This window comes from Euwallacea similis, chromosome 1 (genome assembly GCF_039881205.1).
Source record: "Euwallacea similis isolate ESF13 chromosome 1, ESF131.1, whole genome shotgun sequence".
NCBI classification, from domain to species: Eukaryota; Metazoa; Arthropoda; class Insecta; order Coleoptera; family Curculionidae; genus Euwallacea; species Euwallacea similis.
In genome coordinates this window covers 3093476-3117032 of record NC_089609.1, presented here as the reverse complement: position 1 = coordinate 3117032, position 23557 = coordinate 3093476, and the positions used below count along the sequence as shown (strand labels likewise).

Here is a 23557-nt window from a genome sequence, read left to right as displayed (position 1 = left end):
GGTGCGTTGATTGGCTTGTAGCCAAGCCCCATAAAAGGAAAATACACGGCAAGACCAGACCTTAAATAACTTAGGTAAAGCAATTCAAAATATTTAATTGAATTATGTTTAATTGGAAATAAAGCTTGTTTCAGCATCACAAGACCTGTTTTAATTAAATAGTATGGGTAACTGGTGGCCGCCTGTCTTTTAGTGCGTAGACAAAAAGTGCGAAAGAAAAATATATATAAAAGAACTATACAAAAGAAAAATAAAAAAGAGTTTTAATTGGAACCCATCGGAAAAAATGTGTTTACTCGGAAAAACGAAAGTTTGCTGCCATAGTTTACTCTATAACCTCGCCTTCAACTCAGCCATGACTATCGCTGCGGCAGTAAAGTTAGTACTTTTTGCCTTGTGAAAAAACAATGGTTCCATCAATTAAAATCCTTTTTAGTTCAATTTTTGTATATTTCTTATACATTATTTTTATTACTTCGGCTGCGTGCACCGTAAAAAAATGTTCAAACTATAATCTGTAGAAGAGCAGAAAAATAGCTTGAAAATTTTTTTAAAAATAAATATTTATAGTTATTTCAAGTGCGGTGAGTAATAGTGTGCTGATTTCAGGTTTTAGCGTAGCTTTAAATCGACCTAGGCAATTAACTGAGAAACTACAGGCATTTTGATAAAAGACTAATAGCCCATTGTTGTAAAATTTTTAGCACCCTGTGTCCTAGTGTAAAACTGTAGTGTATCGCAGTTTAAATTTGATAAAAATCATTTGCTACAGAGTACAGATATTATTTGTGCATTGTCACATGAATTATGATGCTGCTTGTTTTTTGGCTCTCAAAATGGGTAACATCACGCTGCAGTTTTCTGCGTTGCAGACAATGGAAACTGCTGACGCGAGGCAAATTGAGTAGGTAGTTAACAAAGCAGGATGGGAAAATATTCTGAGTTCATTATAAATTTTATGTGTACTTATATTTTCTAATTTAACGAAATACAGCAACGAAAGTCTTTAACTTACTTTTCCACTCCGCTCCACGTAGTCTTCTTGTCCAACTTTCCTCATTGTACTAATTTTGGAAACTTATGTTAAAGTGAAAATTTAGAAACGAAAGGAAATTTTACTGCATTCTGTTCAAGTCGAATGTGGTCGCTTCGCCTCTCGTTCACTTAATTTTAAGTCGATGCTGTAAGCTGGTTATTCTGTCGTATCTTTTGAAATTATAATGGCTGAGTAGTTGTTATCCCGCTTTTAAAGGATTTAAGACTTTTTAGAAAGGATAGAGTATCAATAGTTTACTTGCACCGATAGAAATGAGGTAAAGTAATGCCAGACCTTACGAGTTTGTGCGATGAGCGATTAATACTGAGTGTCTATGGTTTAACCTATACGTGGATACGCAGTACATTTTGAGTAATAGTAGTACCTACATACCGGGTCTCTCATAAAAAACGAGCGAACCTATAACTTAGTTATTTATGAACGAATTTCAACAAACTAAAAACCAAACAAAACAATATTGTCCAGACTAAATAATGCCAAAGTCAATTTTTTTTTAACTCAACTTCTGTTGTTAGACGTCAACTTCACAATTTTAAATAAAACTTCGTGTTTTTTGACACTTTTTGATACAAAGTATTTTTCTGAATTTTATGATGTGTGACAAGTTCATGTTAAAACAATTTTCAGTTCAAAAAATTGGAAAATTTGAACAACGAGTATTCAAAATGTATTTTGTTATTATCACTATCATCAATAGGGCCGGTCAAAAGTCTAACAGTCATTTTTTCGGCTTTTTAAACGATCCACAGCGATGTAAGTTGTCTTCTAAACATTTAAATTTATTACGATTAAGTATTCCTCTATGAAAAAAAGGGCAGTTTAAAGAGGTACTGCTGCACCGGCTTTCTTATTGCTTCGAAAATATGCTTCAACCACATCTGTAAATTCATATATATTCATCTATAAAATGTTTTTAACTGATATGGACGTTTGATAATTGTCGCCAATAACAACATTAATAACAATAAATCATTTGTAGTGCGCCATAAATAAAAATAACAACATCCATTTTGAACAATTATTATGACATATTGTTAATTTTTTTTCAATCAAAAATAGTTCTAACATTAACTTGTCAAACATCATCAAATTCAGAAAAATACTTTTCATCAAAAAATATAAAAAAAAACGAAGTTATATTGAAAATTCTGAGGTTGAAATCCGAAGCAGAAAAAGTTGAGTTAAAAAAAAAGATGACGTTATTTAGTAGTCTAAAAAATATCAGTTTATTTGGTATTTAGTTTATCAAGATCCGTTGATGAAAAACTAAATTATAGTTTCTCCCTTTTTTTTATGAGAGCCAGTATATGCCTATTATGCCTACTTATAGTTACATTATTAACAAATCTTACACTAAACAAAAATCAGTTGGTTACATTATTTTACTGCATGAGTATAATAGATAAATGCGCATTATGTAATATAGAATCACTTACAATATAATTGGAATAAATTATACCCATTGCATTAAAATACGTATTGGAGAAACTGAAGGAACAAAAAATTTCCTATTATCTAGTTTTTTTGCTCCCATTTGGGGTAAATCTTGGTTCATAACTGTGTCTGATAATAACTAATATAATTTATTTACAATGGAACGATTGTTCATGCTGTAATATAATACTCCCTTCGTTGGATGCACTTTTCTCGCATAATGTAGCAAAGAGCTACAGTAATCAAAACAGCTATTGCAATTCCCATTCCTATGCTCACCCAGATAATTTCTTCGTTAATTCCTTGATGGGAACGACCTAAAGACACACCATGTGAGTAGATACGTACAATAATAAGCAACCGGAATATCAGTTTTTATCATAGTTGCAATGTGCTCACACACACGCTCAATTATCTCGGGAACTATTGCAGCAAGTCGAATCAAATTTGACACTGCACACAATGGATTTGAGTGCGTACTTCGTAGAGCTAAATCTCTTCTACACGCACCCATTTTTTCTTCATTTGCGGTGATCAAAGGCGGTACAGAAAAGTACTCTGTACTTACGTGACCATAATGAATATGCTTTGCACTGAAAGCCCCATTTACCCTTAGTTACGCCAATGAGTTCTGTGAATTTTTTGAGATTCCTCTACTACCAGGATTTTTCGTTTTTATGTACGGACTTTCTGTATCATGTGAAATTTTATTACTTTTCGAAACATATTTTTGTTTCTGCTTGTTCATATTGAAAATTATGTATTTAGGAGTTTTCGGACATACTTCATTTAAAATACGTCAGTGGCGTCCAATTATCCGGTATATAGGGTATTTCAGGGAGAAAGAGCCATATGTTGAGGGTGGATAAACTATCTAAAATGTAGTTAAATGCAGTCAAATTGAGGATCTTAGCCTGACTATTTTTCGAGATATAGGCATTTTAACAAATTCCGTCGAGAACCCGACTTTTCTATCTAAATCCGCTGTTTCTCTACTTTCTACCACTCAAAGAACAAATACGTTTAAAACCCACATTAGATTTTCTGTAGTGTAGAATAATATTTTGTTGGTAAATGTGTCTTTTCGAACTCAAGGTAGCCGCCTAAGGAATAGGAAAATCTGAAATTCTATATTTCTTGGTATTACTCAGTGATAGCTTGTGCGCTTAATTTTCCAGCTACCTCTTTGGGGACTTAATCAAAGTTGTCCTATTTAATATACTTTTAAGCGGTATACCCAGTTTTATGTTTGTTGTTTTTAACTGTTTGGCGCAGTATTTCCGACCAAAGGATATTTTAATCCTCAAAGTGAGTATAGCGTTTAAAAGTATGTTAAATGGGACAACTTTCATGAAATCCCAAAGAAACAACTGGGAAAGCAGTTGCGTGAGTTACCATTAAATAATACCTAGAAATATAGAGTTTGAGATTTTCTTATTCTTTAGACGGCTACGTTACCTTCGAAAAGGCACGTTTACCAACAAAAACTAATCTATCTTCCAGACAATTCAATGTGGATTTTAAAAGTGTAGTCGTATTTGTGTTTTGAGTGGTAGGAAGTGGGGAAATAGCAGGTTTAGAGAAAACAGTCGGGTTTTCAACGAAATTTACTAAAATGCCTATATCTCAAAAAAGTCGGACTAGGACCCTCAAGTTGGATGCATTTAACTGTATATCAGACGGTTTATCCACCTTCAACCTACGGCTCTTTCTTCTTGAAACACCCCGTATACATTATGGCCCTAATTGGGTCTAGTGAATATGTAAGTAAGAGAGCTAGCCCTTTGAAGGTGGCTCCTGATAAATGGTATTTTCTATATATCTCGGAAGGTATTTAAGCTATGGTACATGGATAGAATTTTATTCCTGGGTGATATTTTTCACAATAAATCCACTGTTGGTATTAGAAAAATTCTATCACCATCAGTGGCGTAGAGTGAAAGGGGGTCGACTAAAAATGTACAATAAGTTTCGTTTTGAGAAGTACTGTACATTTTAACTATTATAAAATAAAATTGCAAAATATTTCTATGTAAAAATATACTCTTGTGGAACTCACCTAGGGCACACCATTTAGAGAAAATCGCAATTTTGTAGGGTAACGTACGTTGGAATTAGACGTATTTTCAAAAAAGCAGGGCAGGTGACGTTAGTCAGAATTGTGATTTTCAGTGGTTTTCTTAAATTTTGCTACTTTATCCATGCAGCTTAAATAGCATTTGAGATATTCAAAAAATACATGTAGAATATAAAAACCTCTAGCTCTCTTAAAACTCATTTTCGAACTTATGCTCATAGGGCCTTTTTTTTATCTCAGTATTAGGAATCGCCTTCTAAAATATCAGCACCCTACTCTCCGATATCCTGTATGTATAGGTACGAAATTATTTTTACTATTAGTCTTTATAGAAAATAGAAACTTAAAGATCATGCAATATAAAAAAAAAGATGGTTACCATTGTAGTTACTCGAAATGATGCCGCTTACTTTCCCTGCAACTCTCCCTCCCACTGGCATAGTGACTAAACTAGTCTCTAGTAACCTGTGTTATTCAAGAGTCAGAGGTTTCGTATGTATAGTCTACAAAAACATTAGGTAAGAGTTTTACTTGTGAAATCAGGCCTCAAACAAGAAAATAAATGTCGTAAAACCGTCGACAAGAAAAACTAATGGCCACATTTTAAAAACTTACCGTTCAATTTTCTATACAGCCATATCGACGTTGATACGTCAATGCCCATTTGGAGTTCATTTAACTCGAAGTTCGATATTGTAACTCTGGAGAGCGTCGCGGCGCCGTTTACTGTAACTCTAGCCAGAAGCGCACTGGTCCAGAAATCCAGAGCAGCTCTCAAACGATGCCCCAAATTGGCAGCCAGAGCGACGCCGCTTCGGAGCAAACTCTGACTGATTTATGTGATTCTACAGAACTTGTTTTGTAAGTCTTTTTTATGACTTGCAATTTGTTTTCATTGGGGCCCGGCAGCAGGGTACTAAAGTGGTTCGAGGGATATTAAGGAAAAATTGAGAAAATTTGATTTTTTTAGGAATTTTCTCTGAGCTTTGAGAATTTCTTTGATGAAATATCGGAAAACCTTATAATGCAAGTTGTTCAAGAAATTGAATAAAAAAGCCGTTCTAGGTAACTAATTTTTATGAAAAAAAAGTCGTGTTTTTGAAAAAAAAAGTATTTTAAGGTAACTGTTCAATATTCCGGAATTTCGAAAAAAAATGCTGAAAATTCTTTAAAAAATATAGGGAACATCAATTCGATACGGTACCAAGAAGATCATATCTGCAGATATGTATATTGAAGTAAAGATGCAATATTGATCAGTCTCGTGACGTTCAAGAAAATTATCGACCGGATAGAGTTGCCAGTACATTGATTTACTGGGCCTTAAGAAAATTATTTATATGGCTCTGTGTAAATATATAAAGCACATGGTTGCGATTTCTTCTTTGAAATACATTTGTTGTTTAAAATAGTTGAAATAAAGCAACATAAAACTCAAAGAAGAGAATTTCCTGAAACATTTCCCATTAAAACTTTGTGTAACTCGGATACGACTTGTACCATCTTGCATACGAACTATAAAATTATGGCACGCGTTTCCTTTAAAATGAAATGACGCAAATGGAAATATGAGAAATCGCTGAATTCATAATCTAAATTAAGTGAGGAGTTAGATAATTTTATGCTTCTTAATTAGGATTTCGACTTTCTGTGTGTAATATTTTTTGAATTTATGAATCATAAAATGACAAGAAAACGGGGATTTTTATATAGATTTTACACATGCGGGCCGTGTTAACAGTTACTCTTTGAATGTTTTTATTGACAAACTAATTTAATCTTCTCAAAGTTTGTCAGTATATTTTAATTAAAAATCATAATTTAGGGTTTGCAAAACCAGGTGTGTTTTAAATGGATGGTCTCTGAATGGAAAAAATGGTATATATCCGAGTCCTTATTGCCTTAAAATTAACAATGATTCAAGGGAATTATAAACATTCCAAATGCGTAATTACCATAACTTATGGTTTATCTTTGTTTCTATTTATGTAATATAAGGCGTATACTAAAAGATGAAATATTTGAAATCATTTTGTTATTAGATAATTTTTTTATACATTATCCTGAATGGATTTCTGAGTGTGGGTACTTTAAAATGGAATATACAGGATGTTCCAGATTAAATTGCAAATATTTGAACCGTAAGAATCATTAAATGTCACTTTTTCAATCCATTGGAAAGGCGTGTGAAAAAATAAGTAATTGTTCATTTTATTCATAAAATATGGTTAAAATATTTTCACTCTGATTTGGGGCATCCTATAAGTTGGATTTGAAATATTATATTAAGGCGTATTATCGTGACTTTCGGGTAGATGGTTGAGTTTATTTTGTAACAAATCTAATTCAAATTAATTTAATTGAACTCAATTAAAATACCATCAGCTCCCACAATATTCATCCTAATCACAATATTAAATAAAACGTTCTAAAATATTTATCGCAATGTCACAATTTGTGGAGGTTTAGAACCACGCGAAGTGGAGGTTTAGAACCATGCGAAAAGTGTAAGGCGGTGTTACGTACTGACATTCTAAACGAAAAGCGAAAGTTTTAGTTGTGCACGACAAGGTCTTATGGCGAAAACTAAAAACATTGGCCAGTTAATGAAAACCATCTGCTAAAGTGGTTGTCTAATAAAATAACAATTTTTCTAATAGAATACTTACTTTTCCTCTTTAAAAACTTTGAAGCTCAATAAATTCTTCCTGAAGAAGCTCGAAAAAACTGAGAAATTGAAAACTGAAAACTATGAGTATAAAATGTCGTCAAATGATTTTGACAAATTAGCAGCCATGAATACTTGAGATTTAGATGATTTTAGACAGTCGAAGACGTTTTGAAAAATTCCAGGAATTTTTGCATTTTGACTATAATTATTGAAGCGAATTTCTACCAAAAAAAAAAAATTATTTCATTTGTAACGCCTTTTAAACTGTATCGCACAATGAAACTACTCAAATTTTTCAACACAAAAGGAATTGCTCGTTTTGTTCGATAAACCTCTTTTTTCACAACGCTAGTAAGAACCACTTTCATTGTTTCTTGTTGCAGTTTCGACGATGCCTGCTACTGTTTAATCAAATCAGAACTTTTTTATTTGAAACATTTTTTTTTTCTTTTAATGGGATTTAAGGGGATAAATGGCAAAAAGTGTCCAAGACGTCCCGAGGCGTCGGCACAACGATTCACCCCACGTCGAAAAAATAAATTGTAGGATCTCTCACATTTCCCAAATTCTTTGCGTTGTTACGCACATGGACGTAGATAAACGACAACTATATGTTTAAGGAAGAACCCCAAAATTCCTACACATAGGTTGGTCATAAGCACGAAAGCTGAAGAGATTTACGGCAAACGTCTCGGAATTGTCACGCTATGGGGTAAAGGGTACATCAGGGTGATATATAGCATAGAGCAAATGTGTCTATACCTTTTTCAAAGGGCCAGCTTTTATGCTACGTGTCAATAAGTCCTTTAAAACAAAATCCTGCAAGGGATTTCCATTTGGGATTATTTAATGAGGATTTCTAAAGGTGAACGGAAATTGGAGTTAATTGCCTTGATTAATGCGCCACGGTTCTCCCTTGATTCTCTATAATTTAACGATACGAAGCAAACTTTTTTTGAATCCAAATTATAAGCCCATGAACGTTTTGAAAGTTTCACACTGTACATGAGCGGGTAATAGCTAATGAATACGATAATTCCGAGTTTTCTATCCAACATATGGACAGGCAGATGGGAAGATACGCAAATAGATCATTTATTTGGTCCAACTTCGTAGCATTTATACAATTACCAGCATGCCGGTAAAATGGTATGGAACGAGGTATTTACTTGACGATCTCACACTAAAATGTTATGTTAAATTTGTGAAGAGGAACTAGTTATTTTTCGGCCTCCGTTCGGCTAAATTGCTTCGACGAGGCCGCATAGCAAGTACGTGCTTTAAACGACTAAATATATTATTTCAGTACATTTCACTTCAAAATCTACACTTTATTATTTGTTTCCACAAATAAGGAATATTCCCGACAAAGTGCAGCTGTGGTGTCTCGAATAAAAAGTTCCTTAACGACAAAAACGCAGTTTTCTCGCGCAGTGAAATCGTCTTTACTTTTTGGGCGGGTACGTATTTACAAAAACAATTTTTCCGGCTTGTAAGTGTGAAATTCCTGCAGCATTTGAAATAGCGAAGATCAAATATCGTTCTGGGAGCGTCTACAAATTTTACCTGCGAAAGGACATTGTTGGGTTATACATGGGATAGGGGTGTAATTAGGGCCCATTAAAAATTTTGCCAAGGGAATGAAATTGTATTTTTTACAGGCCATATTTATTTTTCATAAATAAAATGTTTTTTTTTTGCTGTATGTAAATAAGAAAACGCTGAAAAATATGAATCACTCAATTAACTACCATCAAATCTATATCGGCACAAATAATTTGGTAATTTCACTGGCTCTTTCTCGGTAGAGAAAGTTGGGCATAACCAGAACACACCTAATACCCAGCCCAGCAGGTATAACGTCATTAACGATTTCCACTTAACATGTTGAGTGTTTATGCGATAACTATTACTGCTAATCTCAACATAATGAACCGAAAATTATAATTAAATGTACAGGTTCATCGTGCTCAAAACTGTTCGATATGAATAAAATAGGCATTGGCAAAATGCTTTATTAAAATTTAAAACAGTCAGAGGTACATTGGCCTCTGGGCAAGCAATATTGAGGTTGTTGATTGGAATATTTGAAAAATAAATCAATCGATGCAATTAATGAGGATGGCGAATTTCTCTATTCTCTGCCCAAGAAAACATAGACATTAATGTTCAACCGCAAATCTGATAGTAAAAGTGGTGTAATCATAGCTTCTATGCATACGTCATTTACTATGCATTGGTCGTTTACTATTCATCCATCATCCGAGGACGATAATACGAAGGGACACTTTTCGACAGCACAGTCTTGTTAGCAATGTTTAAAAAAGTTCAAATTATTTTTGCCTTTGTTCACATCATGTTGAATAATTTTATATCCGACTTTTAATTAGATATTTTGTTTTTGTTCATTTCACAATTAATTAAAATTGTTTCGAAACTATTACCTATATTGATTCTAGTACACCACTTCGGTTCGTTTATTGCCCGTGATAGCGGATTATGTTGTATTTTTTATTAAGCGAATCATACTCCGTATGATTTATTGTTATTGGTCATGGCCGCTTAAAAATTACCTGTATTTTTAACTATATTTTTCTGTGAAACTGTCAGTTCGAGAAAGAATTCGTAAAATTGATGAATTCGTGAAAATTGACGAATTCGTGAAAATTAACGAATTCGTGAAAATTGACGAATTCGTGGAAATTGACGAATTCCTGAAAATTGATTTGATATAATATTTGAAGAAGCGAATTTTTTTTATGGAACGCCCCGTGTTGCCTATCCATAATCATGGAAAGTGCATATTTTTCTGACTTCAAAAGCTTTGTACATTACTTTATTATATATTCATTTCCTAAATTCCCAAAATCAGAAAAATGTACTCTTTCCTATGTTTGAATAATTCCCAGATACAGGCAACATTTAACGAGACTCGCGTCCTTGATTTTAGTATGCGAAAGTCAATAAAAGCATTAGAAGACTAGCCCGGTGTTTAATTAAAACATTATGATGATAGCATCATAAAAGCAAGAATCGCGTTTACACCAAAAACAATTTGCAACCTGACTAGTTAATTTTGTCTTGATTCGCAATGTTCGACAAAAAAAAATGCTAATGAATCTTATCAACACCTATAACGTGAAGGCTTGGAATTACCGCTTATGTGTGGAACAGATTTCAAAAGCATTTCTAGAAATAACATGTAGGTATGTAGCAGATATATTGAAGAGCGTTTTAGTTAAGTAGTTTGTGATATTCTCAGGAATTAGCAGGTTTTTTTTTCTAAAAAATATATCGCTTGAAAGCATTACTAGTTGGGCGTTTATCGCCAGAGGCCACTTAAAATGTTTTTTTTTTGGTGCACACATGTGGTAAAATAACTTTTAAAGCGACCATTAGCGCTTACTTAATTGTTCTACAGCCCAAACCAAATTATTGCTATGTAAAAAATTTAATGCGGTCACGTGTAAAACAAACTGAAAAATATGCGAAGAATAAAGTCCCGACACGTGCAGAGAGGAATCTTGAAAATGGGTTGAGATAGGCCCTTTTTGTGGAGCGACAACTTCGAGAAGGAGCTATGACGGCCATTAAAGGAAAATTTGTGCAAAATATTTCATTTGCAGTATCCATCAAGTTCAGAGATTTTTAGCGGTGCTTTCAGGCCATTTCTTTCAAGAAAAATCATTATTGAAATGCCACGAGAACATCGGCGAAGCAAAAACTTTCTAACTTCGCATCAATGTCGCTCGGCATGTAACGAACACTTTTTAGGGCCTTCTTCTTTCATAGGTCAATCGAAAAACCATTTTTCTATATCAATTTTGTCACGAAGAACTCATAAATTGCAATTCGTGGAAGTGGAAAAGCGTTAGGGGTTGCAAAAAATTGGGTAATGGATATTAAAACTCCAACATGGGAGGTCTTTTTGTGTGTAATGAAAAAAATTGGACTTCAGAGTTTTGCGTTATCGCAACCTCTGAAATCTCTACTAGAGATGTAGAGATTTGTACAGACCATTCAGGGATATCCTATACAGGGTGTCAAAAATTCTAACGTAACTTGGCCGCTGGAATCTTGAAAACTGAAAGAGATTTTCGATTAATGTACGATTTTGCAAACTCCACAAATTGGCCGCATTTTTTTGTTTGACGTTCAACCAATCACAACACTGTCAGGTGATCCAATAGGTACCTACCTGTCATTTATCGATGACATTATGACTGACTTTTTGTCTGTTTTAGTTTTATTATGACAGGTGGTCATGTGAGAGACCGACGCAGATAGCATTCGGCACCGATATTGGCGCATTTTTTGATACCCGAAAGCTTTTTCGAGCGCAAAGCCTTCAAAAGGATCTAAATATTTATCTTCTTATTTCAGATTTAAAGCTATGCCTCCGATCTCCAACAAGCCATGCATTTACTCCTCAATACACTCCTGGCAATATTTCTTGGCCTCACACAATGCTTTGACTACTACCAAGAAACTTTCACTTCCCTTTCAGTGCCGAAATCCAAACGGCTCCATTTCGGGGGTTCCATAGGAAGGCTAATTGGATACGACAATTCCACTGGATGTTTTTGTCGGGAAAATTTTGGGTATTACTCTTTATGCTATGGCAGGGAAAGCTGCACTGCAATTCCACGAAATATGACCCTTAGCAGTAGAACTTTTAAGGTCAGCAACACTCACATTAAGGAGCTGAAATCCGGGGATTTTGACCAGTTGGAGCATTTGGTTGATCTTCAGATTGAAGGGAATTATGAACTGGAGAAGATTTCTTCTGGTGCTTTCCAGAATTTGTACAGATTGGTAAATCTTTCAATTGCGTTTAATTCTAAATTGAAAGTTTTGGAGAAAGATACGTTTTTGGGGCTCAATAGGCTGCAGCTGCTCCTTCTCAACAACAACGGTTTTTTTGGGAGCTTGTTCGATATCACAAGTACGCTAAGCCCTAGTACTCTTCCGAAACTGCAGATTCTCGTCCTGGATGCCAATAGATTCGGAAGAATTAAAGAAAATGATTTTGAACCAATGAAAGACTCATTATTGCAACAGCTCAGCTTAGTTTTGTGCCTTTTGGAAGACATTCATCCATTAGCAATGGTGCATTTGAAGAATCTTCGAAGACTACATCTGGGGGAAAACAATTTGAACAGTGAGACTCTTACTGCAATGCTTAACAACATGTTTGAGGTCCACATAGACTTAGAAGCAATAAACTTCTTCGATATGGGATTTAAGAAAACTATCCCTAAAGCCCTAATGGAGGTCATTGCTAAGTCGAACATATCCAGTCTTAATTTATCGAAGAACCAGTTTGAAACCATAGACTCCAATAGTTTCCCTTTGATGCCCAACTTGAATTTACTGGACCTGAGGGAGGTTTTGGCTCTTGAAGTAACAGATGAAGCATTTCTAAACCTCCCAAACTTAAAAATTCTCTTCCTAAGTGGAAACAAACTCTCTGAGATTCCCAGAGGGGTGTTGCGATTGGAGAATCTTACATATTTGGACATGCAAAATAATTCTCCCGTTGGAGACTCTCACCATGTTTATTTTGCATTAAAAGAAGTGGAGTTTTCAGATATGCGCAGCCTGACCCATCTCAACTTGGGTTTTAATGGTCTGGCGCATTTGTTTAATGGTTCCTTCAAAGGACTGATCAATTTACGGGTGCTGCAATTGAATAATTCGTCGATTTATTATATAGAAAAAGACACGTTTTCCATGCTCCAAGAACTGAGGTTTTTAAACTTAATGAACAATTTCCTGATTCATGGTGACGCGGTCCCAGACGTCTTCACCAACTTGACCAAATTGGAAGTGTTGCTGCTCTCAGGGTGTCGGCTTAAGTACATCATTGCAAAAGGTGGTAAGAACCCTTTTGAAAATTTAGGAAACTTGAAGCAATTGTATCTGGATAGGAACTTTCTGAAAACGATTGCTTCTGCGGATTTCCGGCCGCTGAAAGCGTTAATCGTCATCGATTTCGCTTACAATTCACTCAACTCCTGGGAAGAAAGGGTGTTCCCGTACAATGAGAAACTGACGACGATCGTCTTATCAAAGAACAAAATTTCAGACCTGACGGTAGCCATGCTGGAGGATTTTTCCCAAGTAAGAAGCGTGGACTTAGAGCGAAACGCTATTTTATGCAAATGCTCCGTAACTTACAAATCCTATCAACAGTGGTATCAAGCTAATCACAACGACATTTTTGCCGAAGGGCTAATCTTTGATCCCCTAATAAATTGCGGCTATCCAGACCAACTGGACAACATCACAGTGATCGATTTCTTGACCAAAACCGAGTATGGAGAGCAAATTTGCAGATACAAGACCACAAAGATTTTGCTTTTGCTTCCGTTCATTTGCACAGCGGCCTTCTTCACTCTTCTATGCGTACTGGCGTTTTGGTACAGATGGCACATCAGATACTGGATATTCCTGGCCAAATTGTACTTGAGCAGGAAAGGAAAGATTCGTCCTAATAGTCGCCACAAGAGGAGTTACACCAATTATGAATACGACGCGTTTGTTTCGTATAGTACTGAAGACAGGGATTTTGTGATCAAGCTCATAACAATGGTGGAGACGTGTGAACCGTTTTTCAAGCTCTGCGTGTATGAGAGAGACTTTCAAATCGGGACAATTATATCGGAAAGTGTTCTGGAAAGTGTAGCTAAAAGCCGCAAAACTGTTCTAGTAATAAGCAACAATTATGCGAAATCTCAGTGGTGTCGTTGGGAGAGTCAGATCTGCGATCATCACAGGCTGTTCTTTGGAGGGGAGGATGGGGAATACGTAGACAATTCTCTTGTGCTGATCAAACTAAGTCCGGTAAGCGAGGCTCATCTGACTCCTACTTTAAAGTATTTGCTGAAGACTAGAATTTACTTGCAATGGGTTGCGGATAAGAGCAAAGAAGGGGAGTTCTGGTCCAAGCTGAGAAACACTTTAGGACCTCCATTTCGGGAAATTACTCACATATAAGAAACAATATTTAATGCAGAACGACTTAACCGTATATTAATTGTGGTAGTTATATCATTGTTAGAGGATGACTTGAGAGAACGACTGGTTTGTACTTACAATGATTAGGATTTTAGAATTTGTACCTATGTGATATTATTTTTAGGAAATACATCTCCAAATGTTTCGGCTTCTCCAGTTATGTTTAAAAATAATCAACTTAAATTTTTAAAATATGATGAAATTTATTCTTATTTTCGTATTACAATATGCGGTAGAAAAACTTTGGAATTTGTTGTCTCAAGAATGAATAATAACGCGTACAAGGCGAAAAATAATAAAACGAGCTTTTCTTTTTATTTTAAGAAGAAAATTTGATGTTATCGCAAAAACATAACTTAGGAGTCTGTATAAGTGCCGCTCGTTTTATCTCCTTGATAGTAACATCCGAATGTTAGGTGGACGGCTAGTTTTGTTGCGTCACCGAGTCCACACGAATGTTTCCAATTAGGCCTATTCTAATTTGGTGCGAGCACACGTGTGAGAGGCGGATGCTACTCGTAATGTGTCAACCAACTGTCAATTTTTCTTTTTTTTTTTATTTATTTTTTTGTTATTTATTATTTTTAAATTTTCAAATTTAGAATAGTTTTTAATTTCGTTAAACATGTAAAAAAATAGAAAAAAAGTTGTGTTTAAACAAAGTAGTTGAGTGTTTATTTCATTAAAAACAGTGCGACAAATTAAAACAAATTCTAAATACGTCTAACGACTGAGAGAGGGATGTTACATATAACGCCTCATATAACGCTAAATACCGATTCCGAGACGGATATTACTTCTAAGTATAAAATAAACATATTACTAGCTAAGGGTTAATCAATAGGCCAATGCGTCGCAGCACCCTTAAAATTAAGTTATCCATAAAATTATAAGGCATGTTGGCCCACTCTTCTTCAACAGCTGCAGTCACTTCTTGAAGGGATGTAAGAGGGTTTTCGCGATTGAATATTGCTCTGCCGAGATAATCCCATAGATGTTCAATAGAATTCATATCTGGTGACTTTGCTGGCCAGTCCATTCTTTGAATATTTCCAGCATGTTCTGCATTCTGCGCGTGCGATGCGACCTGGCGTTATCGCCTTGAAAAATAAAATTTTCCTCAAATTCGTTGCGCAAGGGCTGAATGATTGTTTCGATGATGTTTTCAGCGTATGTCGTATCTGTCATTGTCTGCTCAATAACAATAAGTGGAGTACGCCGACGATACCCTTCCAAAACCTCACTGATACACCTTGATATGGAACAATTTCTCTGGTAAAAGTGAGTGGTTCTTCCCTGTCTCAACCCCTCCAAACCTTGGAGAAAGGCGACTATCCGCCTTACCGAAGTCCGGAACATATTCAGGCGATGAGTAACTTGGTAATTCGATAGTCCCTCTTGATGTACTGCAAACTGAGAAATTGAATGACCTGGCATTTTGTACGAAATTTAATTTCTATGTATATATGCCAGTATATTTCGATAAGTAAACAATTTGTTGGTACGATATTTTCTTCTTTTTTATCGCGAAATTCTAAAGAAATCACATACAAAACACTTTCTAGTTAAAATTGAAAATTTTAAGGTAACATTGGGGGGGGGGGGGGGGGTAAAACTTTTGAAGATGTGTTTATATGAATATTTAAACTATAATTCTATCTACGAATTAACTGTATCTTGGTTGCCTGGAAACCTTCATTTTCCTTTTATACAGGGTATCCGTTTTTGGAGCTCAACCATGAGGATATTGGTCACCAAAATGATGCCACGTCGGTGAAATTAGAGAAAATTGTTAAATTTATAGTTCGCGAATGTACCGTTTTAAAAAGCACTTTTTCCACTTTTCACTTTTTAAGTCGCTATTACCGCAGGCTCGTAAGAAAAGAAAGTGAATGTTTCTGGTAAAATTATGAAACACACTATGAACTATGGATACTACCGTCCAGGTATTTAGTACGTCTCCGGAGGGTTTCTAAGGAGAAGATTTGATATTCCCAACCCCAGATTAATACTTTGCGATACCTACTTTTAAGATTCACTTTTAACGAATAAAAACACACTGTTAAGAAACAAAAATTCTATAATTTATCTTAAATATTTTTGGAATATATTAGTCTTTTATAAAGTTTTCTTACAAGTACTTTAATTTACATGAAGGTACTCAGTTAATTGCACATTATTTCAGTATAAATAATAAATTATAATTCTCCTAGAAGTATATACAAAGATATACAATAAAAATTAGTAATAACTCTTTGGCAGAAACACTTTCGCTCCAATGTGGTCAGTTGCAGATTTACGAATAAATGGTCATCAATATCATCTATAGAAACAAGAAGTTTTAAGGTGCGCACGTTGCAACAAAACACCTCTTACCTCTTCTAATGATATGGGGTTACTCTTCATCTTGGTATCCAAATTGTGATATCGTTCTGAAAATTCAGACGATTAAGTTAATATGAATAAATCAGTTTTTACCATGCATACCATGAGCCAAGTAGAGTCTAATAAGAGCCATGATGTAGCTCTCAGTGGTCACTATCCTATTTTTGGCAAATCTGAGGACCAGGCATTCCAAAACTTTGTTGCTAGCGGTGCAACCTGCTTCCCATAGCAATGCCCTGAGGTTGTAGCTGGACGTTTTCCCGCTGTTGTGGCCTCGTTCAAATTTCTGGAAAGCTAGCTGGAATGCCGGAACTATGGTAATGCAAAGTAATTTTTGGGACAGAATGCTTTACCCTCCAAAATTGAAGCAAATGTATCAGCGCGGGAATATCGATGATGTTGATCCTGCCGCTAATATTGTAATCCTTCAACATAATCAGACTTTTGCATAGCTCCAAACTAGGTTTATCGCACAAATACAGCTTCCAATTCGATTTGAGGATTTTTTGCAATTGACTAGCATCGACTTCTGGCGGGTATTTGAGCAAAAGTTTTGGTAAAATCGACTTCCCTTCTTTCTGTAATCGAATCTAACGTAAAACGTCCTTTAAGATGAAAGAAGCATGCACTCACATAAAGTGTCGACGACGGTTCCTCACTTATCTCGAAGGCAATGTTTTTTATCAGCATGTTGTCTTCATTAACCTCCCTTAAAGAAATTCTGTGTAATGACGCAAATGGGGGAAACAGCTATTTGCTTACCAAATATTACTTTGTTCATCGGTCAATATTCTGAGCAAAAATTTCCCGTCTAAATTAGGAATGTTGGTTTGAGGCACCACGATATAATCACCGGGCGGTAGCGTGAAAAACGTAACTACTTCCCTGGCTACTGAGTGATTAGTTACATCTAACGGTTTCTGGAATTAGGTAAAAATTTTAAACTCCGGAAACTGCGAACTGTCGAGAATCGTCTTACCTGGTCGGTCACAAAATTAGGAGTCAGTCTTTGCATACTAGGAGGAACTTCATACACAGCGAACCCGAGGGCAAATAGCGGTTTCCTTTTTTTCATGTCTGCCATGTTGGTCTCGTAGGATTGTGTAACGGAAACCACTACGTGGCACTTATTGCTGGTGGCTCTGGGAATCTGGACGTGGAACTGAGGGTTCATGGACGTCGTGTCTGCATACACAAAAAAACCTCATAAAAGTTTGGTAAATAAGGTATAAGTGTAAAATCAGCGAAACATTAAAATACTTCTGTAGGGTGCATCCTTTCTTTGGGCGCACCATATATCAAGTGCTTGATTTCAATGTCTAAATTCTAAGCGCAGGAATTAGAATCTTGTGTACATACCAACGTAAGACGGTCCTCCTCCTGCGTTATATCCTGCCCTCCATCTTCGCCTTGCTAACACAGCCCTCCATGGCTGTTTGGAGTGAAGGGCACTCTCCATCATCCAGTCATCCGGTCCAATGTGGACCAAGTCCAATTGCGTGAAATGTCTTGCGAAGTCTTCAAAAGACATCCTAAAACGGACATTATAAAATTAATCTTCCGTAAACTTTAAGAAATTTTATTTCTGTCATCTCCAATTATTTTACAACGTATTTTTTAAAACCAAATAGATATATTAGATTGTTACCAAAACTCTCCCTCATTCGCCACCCTCACACTTAGCAGTTCCTTGTCTCGGGCAGTCAATCCGTCCCATTCCCACGATCGGTCACTCCACGCCCCCGTCCACTCGCCCCTGGCCCATGGGTTTTTCAGTCGGACTAAGGGGGTCTCCCCTGAAGTGCCCCTGACCCGTGCCAGCCCCGTCACCGAGTAAGCGTGTTGCGTGATCAGTCCGTTTCTTAGGCGCAGCTGACGTTTACTCTCTTTGTCCTTTAGATTTATATAAGTTAATTAGATTTTTAGATAAGTCTTGAATAGTTTCTTTAAACAATATTTTAACATTCGTTAAAAACTTAAACTTGCCTGAGTAATTGTAGCTATGAGAAGACTAGATCTAGGGACTGCAGAATTGAGAACTTGAAAGGTAAGAAATCGATCTTGATGACTCAGGCCGAAACTTTGTACTATTCCTCCGGTTAAATCTTGGAGAGCTTTAGTCGTAGATCCAAACGTAAGATTCTCGTAAGAACCGTAAAATCTGAAATTAATTTTAGTACATATTAATCCCTTAATCGCTTAAATTCTTTCATATTTGTTGAACTTACTTGGCATAAGCTTTTTCCAGCAATGCTGCCCAAAATTCCGTCGAATTCGAGCAGTGGAGGTGCACTAATCTCCCTTTGTGTGTAGGTAATCTATCATCCACTATCACCTCTCTCCATTCACCAAAATGCCAAAATCTAAACCTGAAAAAGGAAAATGATAAAAAAATTGAAAAAAAAATCAATTAGTAATTTACATTCTGTACACCTAACCTATTGGTTTACACTTTTTATTCATACAATATATTAATTTATGGATTATACACGGCTTTCATTTTAAAACGAACCATCCTGAATATCCAACATACAATATAATTTGATTGTGTGGAAAGCTGGATTTAAGAAAATTTTATATATCAATGGCCTCAAACGGAAGTCAAGGAGTGTTAGATCCAGTGATTTTAGTGGCTATTCTGTAGTATCTCGCCTACTAGTTAATTATCCAGGAAATCCGTGGGTGAGCCGCCCTTTAACTGATAAGTCGTAATAAATATTAATATAATAAGTCCGTTTTGTTGAAAATAAAGCTTATTCTTATTGAGTTCCACAGTTTCGTTTTCATCAACTTGATTTCCTAAAAATTACACAAGCAATGTTTTCTAAGAATTCCGAACATATATCCAGGTGAGTTTTCCGCAGGGAAGCCTGCCTCAGTTTTATTTCTAAAATAACTTCCCAAACATTGATTTTATGTGCATGTTATGTATGCTCTCCCCTGAATATGTGTGAAGTTTTTGCTTTACCAGTTGGGAAGTGGTTCAACCCTCGATTTTCCAGCAAGACTATTGGTACACGATCACCGGTTTTGATATCCTTTGGCTTCTTCCTTTGAACACATTTGCAATCTAAGATTTCTAAAATACCCCCTAAAAGTCTTGATTTGAACGCCAGAAAATCACTGGAATTCAAATGCTTATCCAAGGAAAATCTTGTATAATCAATTGTTAATTATTCTGCTCTAACGCACAATTTCTAGGCAAAACACTGTTTTTTTTATCTTTTATCGGTGGGTAGAAAAAATCCCAATCGAAACAGCAGGACCATTAAGCTCTTACACGCTTTGAGAAAGCTTAAAGCCCAAGTGAATAGGCACGAACTCGGCTCTGCAGTGGGCACTTGCTGCTTTTATCAAGACAAGGGACAAATACCCTATAAATCTAATTAAGTAGTCTTTGCCACTATACAGGGCGGGATTAAAATTCCGCTTCTCTGGTCTTTGGCTTGCATAAATCATATTTTTTTTGTCTCTCAAGTGCTTACCTAAAAGAGTGGCTGGGATTGCCATCCACCTTGCAAAATTAGAGAGAGTGTCGAATAACGGCACCCTTGTAACTAAGTTATGAGAGTACACGAATGATGGCACATTACAAGCAAGTTCTAACGAATAACATGTGAAGGAAAAAAGTTGGTAGTTTAATATTATAAAGTCAGAAAACGAGTCGTCGAATGCAACTCTGTAAGGCATCGCCGTATTTTCCGAGAAGCTCCGACGTAAGAAAGGCTCATAAAGAACTTTTTTCGCATCAGGAATGCAAGAAATTATCTAGATGGTTGCCAGGCTTAATTTGTTTAACAAGATCACAAATTGCAAACGAGATCGTCGATATTGTCAACCATCTAAATTCTAAGTCTTCCATTCATTCAAGAAAATCTCTAATATCTCGGTTTTGAAACACTCTGGAGGAATCGCGCAGTAGTCACGATCTAGATTCTAGATCCTCGTCAAAACATCGTGAGATTTTGACTCGCAATAGTTATGCGATTCGACTACTGGCTTTCTTTATGCAAATCTTATCTCAAAATTGTATCTCTATCTTGCAAATGTTGCCGTTTAATTTGTCGTTTAACACGTCCGCAAGTGTTTGGGGATAATGATTTATCGTGTGCATTCGCACAAAAGGTGTCGATACCGCTCCTATTGTTTTCATTCGATAAAATATAACACACACACAGTAATGTCAGATAATAGGGGAACTCTTGCTCTATTGTGTCTAGGTTCATTGTTTTCTGAATTCACGCCGCAAACTTACTGATTTATAGAACCGAAAAGCACCATACTCTTATTTGTTAGTTCAGGTTAGTTTTATACCGAAACTTCCTTAAAAACACGAGCGTCTTACTGATATTGTTACGAAGATGGATATTGTTACGAGGATTGCCCAAGAAGTATCCGACCTCACGTATAGATGGCATTTTTTCTGTTAAAAATTTGCCTATAGTACGGAGACCTAACCTTAAAAAGCTCATGTCCAAAGTTTGAGGGTGTTAGGTTGATTTATGTTTGTTTTGAAGCCGTTTTTAGTGAACGCTTTTAGAGGTTTTATGAACGTAGAAAACATCGATCACACGCAGTCATCGATACGTGATTCAACTTTCATTTGAAAGGTCTTAGTCCATCTAACATCAGTGGACTTAGATTCTAGTCTAGGGAAATCTGGTCCTTCATTAATAACTGTAAAATAATGGGTGGCAGAATTTAAACGCGATAGTACGAGTTGCTAAGACGAAAAGTGGTCAAGTAGTTGTGGACCCAATGAGGTGACCACTTCAGAAATTGTAGTGAAAATCCACAAAACTGCCCTGAAAGACCGTCGGCAGACATGATATGCATTTCAAAAAGTACTGTACATCACATTTTGGTCGAACAATTGGATATGAGAAAGTTGAGCGCAAAATGGGGGCCGCGATTACTCACAATTGAGCAAAAACAGCGCCGTGAGGACGTTTCAAGGGAATGATAAAACATAGGTCCGTTATTTCACTTCTGGGACGAAAGAGCAGTCAAAACAGTGGACTCAAAAGAGAAAATCGGCTCAAAAGAAGGCGAAAACGGTTCCATCTCCAGAAAAGGAGATGACATCAGTTTTTTGGGATGCACGTGGGATAATTTTTATTGACTATCTCCCAAAAAACAGAAACAATAAACGGAGAATATTATACAAATTTATTGTAGCATTTGAGCGAAGAAATTAGGAAAAAGCGATCGCTTTTGGGGAAAAAGAAAGTTTTGTTCCAGCAAGATAACGCACTAATCCACATTTCTGTTATCGCGATGACCAAAATCAATCAATTTGGTTTCGAACTTTTTCCTCGACCACCCTATTCGCCAGATTTAGCCCTCTCAGACTATTTTCTATTTCCAAACTTCAAAAAATGGTTCTGTGAAAAGAGATTTGCCAATAAAGGAGAAGTGGAGTCCGAGGTTGATGCCTATTTTGAAACATTCGAAGCTTCTTACTATAAACAGGGTATAGAAGGCATAAAACATCGCTGACAAGTGTGTCAATTTCAAAGGAGATTATGTTGAGAAATAATGTAATATTTTCCATTTTTTTCCTTTAGGTGTTAAGTCGGGCACTTCTGGGACTATCCTCGTACTCCTTACTATTACGGAATCGCGAATATGTATCAGGTTTCGTTGTGGTCAAAATATTTTCTTGCGAATCCAAGAATGTCGTGTTTAGAGAATATTCCAATTGGCTTCAACCTTCAACCTAATATGATTTCGCATTGCGGAATGGCAAATAACTATTCGGTTGGTGCACAGAACAGAACGAATATAACAGTTCTTTGCGGTTATTTGTGGTTCACGAGCAAGTGAAAACGTAATAACCGAGTCATTTGTTTCGCGCCAAATTATGCATGTGCACATGGTACCGGTGGAAAAGGTCATCGCTAAATTTGCAGTACTTCACTGGAACCTCATGGCCAACGCACTGATATCTATACGTTATGGTTTAATGTTTAACGTCTTTGATTTCCCAACGAAACGAGTGGGCGGGATGGTTGAAGCTATCTTCTACCGGACGTTAATCTTTAAGAAGAGATGCACCTTTGAGGTCAAACGAGTCAATTAAGCCACAATATCGCCGCTTCCTTCCTGCTTAAAAAATTGCCGTTCAACAGTACAGATTCAGGAAGTGTTGGGGCACACTTAAACCTTCAGAACCCCGCTAGGGAATTCCCATCTAATGTGGCCGCAGGTTCTGACGCCTCCACGATTAGCGGCGCAGCATTGTTTCAAAGGTGCTCTATGGGTCGGATTTAGGCGCTTATTTACACCCACGAACTGTTAAAACGTATTTAAGGTTAGAAATCGCTTTATATTCTCGGTCGCCTTGGGCCCCAAAACTACTCACCTAAAAGCGCCGCAGTAATTGTGTCCTGCATCAAATCCTTGGTCGTTGGGAACCACTCTATCCAAGAATTTTGGTGTTAGGGCTAAAGATGCAACTGCGGACAAGAGGAACTGGTCTCCCAACTCTCCGGCCTCCACCGAAAATCTGTAGGATGCGGCTGCGGGGTTCTCCTCCAGGAATCTAGGTCTCTGGCAAATTTCCTGGAAATAACCACCAGGATCAAGCAGTCGTTATTTTCAGCAGTTCGTTGGCAGTCTCTCGACATGCAATTACGATTTTGTTTAACCTGGCGTCATAGATGCACTGCATTATCATAAATAATGGCCGTTTAACACTTAGAAACTATTACCAGACCTTATTTGCCAACTTGCAGGATTTACGACATGAACTTTCGCGCTGGTGATTGATTGTAGATGTCACCCTACCTGCTGGTTCACATGCATTTATTATGCCAGTTTAGCATTTAACGGCTCTGCTGTATTGAATTCGGATTATTGCGCGCATTTGAGTAAATAACCTAATCGATTAGAAACAACTAGGTTATTCTAG

The 23557-nt window shown here is 36.3% G+C and overlaps 3 protein-coding genes across 7 annotated transcripts in view; 1 reads left to right on the top strand and 2 right to left on the bottom strand.

Annotated features, from left to right (window-relative positions):
* Positions 1 to 2232: 2232 nt before the first annotated feature.
* Positions 2233 to 5361, bottom strand: LOC136409230 (uncharacterized). 2 transcript variants are annotated; one of them, XM_066390606.1, is made up of 3 exons: positions 5184 to 5361; positions 4948 to 5071; positions 2256 to 2808 (listed from the first exon to the last, which is right to left on the bottom strand). In XM_066390606.1, the coding sequence occupies exons 2-3, from the start codon at positions 5006 to 5008 to the stop codon at positions 2663 to 2665; spliced, it is 207 nt and encodes a 68-aa protein (XP_066246703.1). In that variant the 5' UTR covers positions 5009 to 5071; positions 5184 to 5361; the 3' UTR covers positions 2256 to 2662. The 2 variants fall into 2 exon arrangements, with proteins under 2 accessions (XP_066246712.1, XP_066246703.1); XM_066390615.1 differs by lacking the exon at positions 5184 to 5361 and having other exon boundaries at positions 2233 to 2808; positions 4948 to 5038.
* A 3035-nt stretch (positions 5362 to 8396) lies between these two features.
* Positions 8397 to 14373, top strand: LOC136412366 (toll-like receptor 2). 2 transcript variants are annotated; one of them, XM_066395427.1, is made up of 2 exons: positions 8397 to 8510; positions 11623 to 14373. In XM_066395427.1, the coding sequence occupies exon 2, from the start codon at positions 11656 to 11658 to the stop codon at positions 14236 to 14238; it is 2583 nt and encodes an 860-aa protein (XP_066251524.1). In that variant the 5' UTR covers positions 8397 to 8510; positions 11623 to 11655; the 3' UTR covers positions 14239 to 14373. The 2 variants fall into 2 exon arrangements, with proteins under 2 accessions (XP_066251524.1, XP_066251532.1); XM_066395435.1 differs by lacking the exon at positions 8397 to 8510 and adding an exon at positions 8677 to 8699.
* A 1948-nt stretch (positions 14374 to 16321) lies between these two features.
* The window catches only part of LOC136419211 (calpain-9-like), a 66159-nt gene continuing 58923 nt past the window's right edge, over positions 16322 to 23557 (bottom strand). For all 3 annotated transcript variants that reach the window (XM_066405416.1, XM_066405430.1, XM_066405424.1), the window contains 12 exons: positions 23009 to 23208; positions 18873 to 19013; positions 18631 to 18805; positions 18293 to 18537; positions 18004 to 18176; positions 17624 to 17829; positions 17407 to 17564; positions 17278 to 17353; positions 16998 to 17222; positions 16747 to 16942; positions 16636 to 16691; positions 16322 to 16582 (listed from right to left, as the gene is read on the bottom strand). In XM_066405416.1, the coding sequence (XP_066261513.1) occupies positions 16556 to 16582; positions 16636 to 16691; positions 16747 to 16942; positions 16998 to 17222; positions 17278 to 17353; positions 17407 to 17564; positions 17624 to 17829; positions 18004 to 18176; positions 18293 to 18537; positions 18631 to 18805; positions 18873 to 19013; positions 23009 to 23208 (1878 nt within the window). In that variant the 3' untranslated portion in view covers positions 16322 to 16555. The remainder of the gene's footprint in view (positions 16583 to 16635; positions 16692 to 16746; positions 16943 to 16997; positions 17223 to 17277; positions 17354 to 17406; positions 17565 to 17623; positions 17830 to 18003; positions 18177 to 18292; positions 18538 to 18630; positions 18806 to 18872; positions 19014 to 23008; positions 23209 to 23557) is intronic.

Excerpts from the sequence above, each read along its gene's own strand:
- LOC136409230 (XM_066390606.1), bottom strand. The coding sequence starts at position 5,008 with ATGCCAGTGGGAGGGAGAGTTGCAGGGAAAGTAAGCGGCATCATTTCG. Across the intron at positions 2,809-4,947 it reads CATTTCGAGTAACTACAATG|GTCGTTCCCATCAAGGAATT; the intron begins GTAACCATCTTT and ends GTGTGTCTTTAG.
- LOC136412366 (XM_066395427.1), top strand. The coding sequence starts at position 11,656 with ATGCATTTACTCCTCAATACACTCCTGGCAATATTTCTTGGCCTCACA.